Source organism: Monodelphis domestica, chromosome 1, assembly GCF_027887165.1.
Source record: "Monodelphis domestica isolate mMonDom1 chromosome 1, mMonDom1.pri, whole genome shotgun sequence".
NCBI classification, from domain to species: Eukaryota; Metazoa; Chordata; class Mammalia; order Didelphimorphia; family Didelphidae; genus Monodelphis; species Monodelphis domestica.
The window spans coordinates 682,968-691,324 of record NC_077227.1 but is presented as its reverse complement, the minus strand read 5'-3'; the positions used below and the strand labels follow the sequence as shown (position 1 = coordinate 691,324).

The 8,357-nt window shown below is 50.5% G+C and overlaps 1 protein-coding gene across 1 annotated transcript; it reads right to left on the bottom strand.

The window, feature by feature from the left end:
* Positions 1–1,221: 1,221 nt before the first annotated feature.
* LOC100010122 (zinc finger protein 501-like) lies at positions 1,222–7,685 on the bottom strand. Its single transcript, XM_056794640.1, has 4 exons — positions 7,500–7,685; positions 5,628–5,754; positions 5,036–5,134; positions 1,222–4,123 (listed from the first exon to the last, which is right to left on the bottom strand). The coding sequence occupies exons 1-4, from the start codon at positions 7,557–7,559 to the stop codon at positions 2,988–2,990; spliced, it is 1,422 nt and encodes a 473-aa protein (XP_056650618.1). The 5' UTR covers positions 7,560–7,685; the 3' UTR covers positions 1,222–2,987.
* Positions 7,686–8,357: the final 672 nt, after the last annotated feature.

Sequence of the window (8,357 nt, the reverse complement as noted above, 5' to 3'; positions counted from 1 at the left end):
TTGTAAATGTTGAAATGGTGTACAAGTGAGGATGTCCACCAAAAGCTTTGCCACAAAAGGTGTGTTGGTTAAATGCTTGGCAGGTAGAACAGGCTGTACACACTTTAGAGGCTATAGTAGTTATACCAGGGGCTTTCCATACTCTTTTAACAGAATCTACAATTCCCTGGGTGCCAAAATAGCCATTTTATGCATCGATCATCAAATTTGTTGATAAAAACTTCTAGGGAGCTGGAGTTTTCCTTCAGAAGACAACCATACTACACGAATCTGTTTTGCTTTACATTTTTGCTTCCATTTTTCCATTTCCTTTTCATTATAGGAAAGTGATAAATTTAAGTCATCAATGGTTGTGAATGTTAAAATTAATTCAGGCCCTTCTATGGCCACTAGTTTTGCAGCAGAATCTTCTCAGACATTTCCCCTAGAGACAGGGTCAGTGCCAGGTGTGTACAGAGCAGTGACCAATGGCTATGTCTTCAGGGAGCTAGAGGACAGAAAGAAGTCGATTAATAAGGTCTGTGCTGGCAATACACTTTCCAGTTGATGTTAAGAATCCCCTCTGAAGCCATAGCATGCCAATGGCATGACATATGACAAATGTGTGTAGCAGAGGAGGAGGTTGAGGTAGTACAATGTGCCAGAATACAAAAGGTAAGGTGGACAGAGATAAGGACTGAAGTTTTTTCTAGACCACCTCGCTAGGTTTTTGCCCGGCAGGGGTGAGAAGGATTAAGCCAAGGTTCCTGGGCTGGGTTTAGAGGGGAGGACACCCTATAGCTGTGGTGGAAAGAGGGCTTAGCTAGGAGGGAGGACCAGGACCCCCTTTGGGTCAAAGGCTGCCTGGTAGGAGAAAGGGATCCCCACTGGGCTGGGATTGGCAGGAAGTATAGGAAGCAAGCTGGGGTGGGTGGAAAAGACAGGTTGGGGCAGCTTACCAGTAGCAGCAACAATAAGCCGCAGTAGCAGCAGGAGGAGGAGCAGGAATGGCTGCTGGGGCAGCGGCAGCTGCAGTGGAAGCCAAGCAGGGTGAGCTAGCAGGAGATAGAAGCAGTGACCGACCTCCAAACCTCTCCCAACTCCTGTGGTGGGACAAGACCCCACCACTGGACAAACTTACTGACTTCCCTGAGAGGCTGAGAAGAAATTCTGAGAATTCGTTTCCCGAAGTGGTAGGCCAAATAAGTAAGGTTAAATATTAATATCCAAATACTTCAAGTATTACGTTTTATATAGTTTATTAATAAATATTTGAAGAATAAGGAAAATAATCTCAGTTAAAGAAAGAAAGCTTCCAACAACCCCACTCATAGCCATCAGAGCACAGAGCGCCATCAGAAGAGAGAGAAAGGGTGGAGTTACACACAACTTATTTACCAAATGTGAGGATGTAACATGGATGAATTAAAAAGAATTCTGGGAGATGAAGTTCAAGAATTGAAGATTTCTAATTACACAATACGTCTGGCTCTCCATCTACTAAACCACACAGCTGGTGGGCTCCAGCCCTATACCAATGTATTTTCTTATGAAAGAAAGGCTTTTATTGTGGGTGTAGCCTTTCCACATACATCGCACTCATAATGTTTCTCCCCAAGAATATGTTTTCTGATGGGGAGAGTCAGTGCTGTTTTCTGGGGAAAGGCTTTCCCAAAGCCTTCTCATTCAAAAGATTTTTCCCCCAATATGAATAGTAGAGTGAGATGTAAGATGACTTTCGAGGAAAGATCTTTCCTCATTCACTGCACTCAGAGGTTCTCTTTCCAGCATGAGTTCTTTGATGTGCAGTCAGAGTTTTTTTCCCAGGAAAACCTTTCCCACAAACACTGCACAAAAAAGGTTTCTCTTCAATATGGGTTTTCTGATGATGGTTCAGGTTAAATTTAGAGAGAAGTACTTTTCCACAAATATCACATTGAAAAGGTTTCTCTTGTGACAAGGAAATCACTTTAAAAGACTGATATATATTAATTTAAGGTTGCCAAGGAATTCAGCTATGTAATTCCTAAATGAAAACTCAAGTCAGCCGTCAACTTTTATAGAGTTTAATTACAAACAGGAGGAAGAAAGGAATTAGAGAGAGAGAGAGAGAGAGAGATAGAGAGAGAGAGAGAGAGAGAGAGAGAGAGAGAGAGAGAGAGAGAGAGAGAGAGAGAGAGAGAGAGAGAGAGAGAAAGGGGAGAGAAGGGAATAGGGCTTAAATACCCCTTCTGTTTAGGCTGGGCCAAAAGGCCCAAGCCCTTAGATAGCTGGGGCAAAGGAAGGAGATCAGTCCCTATTACTCATGTGACCAAAATGGAGAAACAGTCTCAAGGGCCTCCACCTCCAGCTTCCTTCAGAGCAAGCTTCTCAGAGCACCTCTCCAACCACTCAGAGCCAAAACTCTCCAACCAACCCCCTCAGTCCTCAGACCCCTCTATCTTTAAGGAAACCATCCAAGTTCCCTCACCTCAGTTCTCACATCTACCAATCACTGTCCACCATTTTCCCTGTGCCAATGGTGGCTCTAGTTTAACCCAGGACCGCCCAGAGGTCTGTGGCTTTGCACATGTCTGTTGAAGGTCATATTCTCAAATAATAAAATCTTGATCTTTTGCTACAGCCCTTCCTAAATCCTGTTACCCTGAGTAGGGTAGAGATTAGAATAATTTTGATCTATGCTGCAGCCCTTCCTCAATCCTGTTAGGACTGAGTAGGGTGGAGATTGCAAGTTCCAAGACCTGGTTCTGTCATTCCAAGTATCTCCATTGTATCAATTCTAAAATCAATCATGACTCAAAGAAATTCCTGTTCTATGCTTAAGCATAGGTCAAAGTCCTTTCCATTGTTCAGCAAAAGGTTTCTGTCCTAAAGTAATCTTAAGTAGGGAGGAGAAGGACCCTCCCATGCCAATGGGGTTCACATTCCAATAGACTATCAGTAGGAAATTTTTCAAGTATGAAATTTCCCAATGGTGAAATTTCCAACATTTATAAGTCTAAGAAATTTTAAGGTTTACACTCTCCAGCATGAATCCTGCTATGGTAGGTAAGATATGACTTACTGGAAAAGGCCTTCCCACATTCACTGCATTCATAGGGTTTCTCTCCAGTATGTATTCTACTGTGAGTAGTAAGATCATACTTCCCATAGAATGCTTTCCCACATACATTGCATTCATGAAGTTTAATTCCTCCATGAATTCTCCTCTGATGACTTAAAAGGCAAGAATTTCTTCGGAATGTCTTCCCACATTCACTGCAATCAAAGGGTTTCTCTCCAGTATGAGTACTCTGATGTCCTTTTAGTGTTCCAGCCCTGGAAAAGGCTTTCCCACATTCACTGCATTTAAAAGCTTTCTCTCCAGTATGAATTCTGTAATGTATTTTAAGAGTCCCCTTTTGCGGGAAGGCCTTTCCACATTCACTGCATTTAAAAGGTTTCTCTCCAGTATGAATTCTGTAATGTGCTTTAAGAGCCCCTTTATGCAGGAAGGCCTTTCCACATTCATTGCATTTGTACCGTCTCTCTCTACTCTGACAACGAGAGTAAAGTTCAGCACAAACTGTCTTCCTCCATTTAGTTAGTTCATTACACTTTTTCCCCCTATCAGTTGTCTGGTGTGGACCAAATTCATTAATACGAGGGAATGAATTCCCCCTTTCATGAACTTTCTCTTCAGAAAGCATTCCACGTTTTTTTATGGAGCCCAAATCATGGCCCAGCACTTTCTGACATTTTGTAACCTTATTACGACGTTTCTTCCTGGAATGGATTTGATCACTTTGTCCTTGGTTCAAATACATGGTGGAACGTCCTCTCTGGTTATCTCCTTTCTGGCCCTGCATAACTACAGATGCTCCCTGTTGTGGAAAAAGGCCTGGCTCTGGGCTAGGGGTCTGACTGTATTTATCATATGCAGAGCCTCCAGCCTCATTGGGAGGTTCTGCTTGGATTATTTTTATTCCTCTAGAAGGTTTCCCCTCCATTCTCTGCTTTCTCTTCAATCTGCCATCACACTCCCAGGCTTTCTCCATCTTGCAGATTCTTAGATCATCCTCCAAGAACTTTTCCTGGGATAAGACTTTCACAGAAATACTCATCTTGGGAGCTGACTCCTTGGTCTGCAGCCTCGATTCCCAACCTGAAAGAAAGAATATGAACAGAGCTTTTCCTTGGATGAATCAGCTTTTGTCTAGGCGTCATTTGACCCAATAATCAGGCTGCTACAAACACTGTCCTTGTTTTCATGTAAATGGAAATCAGTTTACGTGTCTTCTAAAATTTCTTTGCATTCACCAAGCTTATCCTTTGATATGGGTGAATAATATTAAATTAGCTGAAGGTGGGAAAACTGATGCAGGGACCTCAGAATCACTGCAGGTGGGGATGACTGCTGGCTGCCCTACACCATGTATGAATGTAACCTGGAATATATGTGTCTATACATGTGTATGTATACTGCTGATATCCATTATAGACAAAGACATGGACACACAAGACTGCCTCAGAAGCAGTACATAGCAACAATTTAAGACACAAGGTAAGGATTTAAAAAGAAGAGCCCAAGGAAGGGCCGGGTCAGGAAAAGCTCTCAAGGCCAACAAGGAAGGGCTGTAAAAAGACACACAAACCTGGCAAAATCTTCACCTGAATCAGACCTCTGGAAGGAGTCATGAGAATATGATCAGGGGGTCTAAGTAAAAGAATTCATGTGTAGCTCTGACACTGAAGAATTCCATTTTGCTTTCCACAAAAGATTAAAAGAACCCAGAGCTCCACCCACAGTGGAATTTCTTTCCCATACTATGAAGGTACCAGCAGAACCTGGTCATTTGTATCCATACCTTGAGGCAAAATGATTCAAAGTGGAGGGGGCAGGAAGGAATTCTATGTGGGATCTGTGGCAGAGAGAGGAGTTCCTGGCCCAGAAGGTCACTGAGGGGATCACCCAGGAGCCTATTCTCTGTGGGCTGAGAGATGAATGACCAGCAGAGCTGTGTATGGGTTGTTGTGTCCGCACCAGGGTCAGGCACTCATCTACTCCCTCACTCACCTGGCCAGCAGCTTCTTAGGACACCACCAGTTGGAATCCAATGTGGTTCCCCTGACTCCAGCTCAGAGATCCTCACATCCTTGTTTGAATCAGCAAGGCCTAGTCATGGGAAAGGACAAAGAGATGAAGAGGGAGGATGATCTCCCAGGCCCTTAGGAACAAGCTAGTATAGAGCCTGGGTGCCATGGAGCTGCTTAGAGAAAACATCTCAAGGCTGATCTGGTTTGTTTTCCTGGGAAGACACAGGACTGGAACAAGGAATGGAGGGGGGTTCTGAAAGACAAGGGTTCATTCGATCCATTCAATACTAAGGTATTGGGAGCTTGGCTGACTTCAAGTACTTCCCCTGAGCCTTGAGAAGGTCCCTGTGGCCTGAGGGAGCAGAGCTGTGCTGGGACCACACAGTAAAGCCCTACATTGCTAGACAAACAAAACGAGAGCCTTTCAGCCTGGCTTTTGGCCTGGTTAGCATAAGAAGTGCTCAGGCCATTACAGGCCAGAGAATCCCAGCTGCACCCTGGACAGGGCCCAGGAGAAGGAAGCAGATCCCCTTCCATGGGCAGATCCCAAGGCCCAGAAGAGCCCTCCTCACCCAGGCAGACCAGGTTCCTGTAGTTCTCCAGCATCACCTCCCAGAACAGTTCCTTCTGGGGAGGGTCCAGGAGCCTCCACTCCTCCCAGGTGAAGTCCACGGCCACATCCTTGAACGTCACGTAGGCCTGAAACAACATATAAATGGGCTCAGCCCGGGACCACAGCCCAGAGGGCCCTGGGAGGGGAAGGCAAGTGGGCAGGAAGGACAAGGGCTGATTCGGACCCCAGCCTGGGCTCCCACCCTCAGGCTGGCCTGGATGCTGAGTCAGGACACACAGAACAGCCACTGACCAGCCAGCCAGCTCTGAGGGAGAGTCTGTCCTGTGCCAGGCTCTGGGTCAAGCCGTGGGCATACAAAGAAGGGCCAACACAGAGCCTGGCCTCAAGGAGCCCCCAGTCTAATGGGGAGACGCCATGCACATGACTGGTGACAGCCAAGGTCTGGCCAACACTTCTCTCACCATCCCCTCGGGAAGGCAAGTCCTCCTTGTCCCTATTTACAGATGAGCAAACTGAGGCTCAGAAGGGTGGGGGGGGTTGTTCATGGTCACACAGACAGGGTCAGAGCTGGTCCCCTCCCTGACTCCAGGCCCGTCCACAGCCCTTCCCAGCAGGCCATGCTGCCTCCCACTCAACAGCTCAGCTTCCCCTTTGGACATCTCCCAAAGGCAGCAGAACCAGCAACAGGCACTTGTGAGGGGCCAAGCACATGCCAGGCACTGAGGAACCGGATGGGGACACCAAGAGACGGGACATGGGGGTGATGGAGGGCCTCCACCAAGGCCTCAGGCTGCCTGGAAGAATACAGGAGGAGGAGGTGATGGAGGCCTGGACATGGGGAGGCAGCCAGGCTGTGGAGGCCTGTGAAGGCCCAAAGGAGTCTCTGTTGGGCTGTCGAGAGAGCAGAACCCAGGCTGAGGGGGACACGGGGTCAGGCGCCATTTTAGGACAATGGCTGGAGCCAGAGTGGGCTGGAGCAGCCATGGGGGATCCCGTCCTGCCTGGAAGTGTGTCCTCTGCATCTGCTCAGGAGCCCTTCTTGTCCGTGTCCTGCACTCGGGCCTGATTCTGGCCTTCAAGGCCTCGATGCCAGCTGACGGTGGGCTGTCCTAGCCTGGCCCTCGGTGGAGCCCAGAACCCAGAACCCGGCCTCGAGATCAGCTGCTCCTGCTTCCTGGACGTCCTCCTTCCTCTGGGCCTCGCCATTCTGGCTTCCCCAGCCTGGCCTGAAGCCTCCCAATTGGGCCTGGGCACGTGCTGGGCCCAAAAGAGACCCGACTTCTCGGCCCAGGAGAATGGGAGGGGGGGGGGGGCGGAACCTGCCATCCACAGGGAAAATGCGGCCAACCAGGAAGGAGCTGCAGGTTGTCCTGAAGAGGAGGCCTAGCAGGAGCCCCAGGATGGGGCTTCAGGGAAGGGTTTGAGTTCAAAAAGGGAAACGAAAGTGACTTTGGAGCCCTGGAGAGAGAGGAGCGTCTACACCTGGGCCTGAGCCTCCATGTCAGGAGTGAGAGGTGCGTCTACACCTGGGCCTGAGCCTCCATGTTAGGAGAGAGAGGTGCGTCTACACCTGGGCCTGAGCCTCCATGTTAGGAGAGAGAGGTGCGTCTACACCTGGGCCTGAGCCTCAATGTTAGGGGAGAGGAGCGTCTACACCTGGGCCTGAGCCTCAATGTTAGGAGAGAGAGGTGCGTCTACACCTGGGCCTGAGCCTCAATGTTAGGGGAGAGGAGTGTCTACACCTGGGCCTGAGACTCCCCATCAGGAGAGAGGAGCGTCTACACCTGGGCCTGAGTCTCCATGTTAGGAGAGAGGAGCGTCTACACCCGCTGCCTGAGCCTCCCCATCAGGAGAAGCCGCTGCTGCTTACCTGGGTGGTCCTGCAGGGCTCCAGCGCGGCGTCCTCTCCGCACTCCTCCAGGCTCTCCATGCCAGGCCTGGGGGGATCCCTGAAGGACAGACGCCTCACCTCCTCCGGGACGGCACAGTATGCGCAGGAGCCCACGAGCAGGAGAGGGCGGGATGGAGGAAGCCAAGTTTAAAACCCTGAAAGCCCGCCCCAGCCTAGGCCCCGCTCCTGACCAGGCCACACCCCTCGCTGGAGCCCGCCCCGCCTGCCGCGTGCACCTCCCTCTGCCCCAGACAGTAGCTCAACCTCACCTTGCTTTAGGCCCCACCCATTCCCGCTCTGCCCCGCCTCCATTCCGCTCCTGCCAAGGCCCTCCCAGACACCGCCTCCTTGCCTGAGCCCCGCCCCTCTATTAGGCTCCGCCCGCGACGTCCCTCCCCTACGCCCAGGCCCCACCCCTTCCTGAACCACCCTGTCCCTTCCCAGAAGCCTCTGCTTCCCAGAACCCTGGCTTTGGGGCTGCCCCTCCCTGCTTCTCCTTCACCCCTCAGGGAATTCCCGCCCTCCTCCCAGCTGTCTCCTGGCCTCAGAGCTGGAGCAGATGCTCTATCCTGGAGCCCCTGCTGGGGGAGGGCAGAGCCAGGCTTCTGGGGGCCGGGCCTGGGGATGCCTGCAGGAAAGAGCTCCTCCTGGGCTCCTGGGGGCTGGCAGGCCTAGGAGGGCCCCCCAGAGGGTGCTGGACCCCCCCTGCTGCCTCCCCCGATGGGCCTCCCTTTCAGGCTCCCTCTCAGCTCAGCCTGGACAGGCCCAAAGCCTGGAAGAAGAGGCTGGAGTCCAGGGAAGGGCCTGGGGGGGCCCCCAACGCCCCCATCCCAGGGG

Excerpts from the sequence above, each read along its gene's own strand:
- LOC100010122 (XM_056794640.1), bottom strand. The coding sequence starts at position 7,559 with ATGGAGAGCCTGGAGGAGTGCGGAGAGGACGCCGCGCTGGAGCCCTGC. Across the intron at positions 5,755-7,499 it reads AGCCCTGCAGGACCACCCAG|GCCTACGTGACGTTCAAGGA; the intron begins GTAAGCAGCAGC and ends ATGTTGTTTCAG. Across the intron at positions 4,124-5,035 it reads CCTAAGAAGCTGCTGGCCAG|GTTGGGAATCGAGGCTGCAG; the intron begins GTGAGTGAGGGA and ends TCTTTCTTTCAG.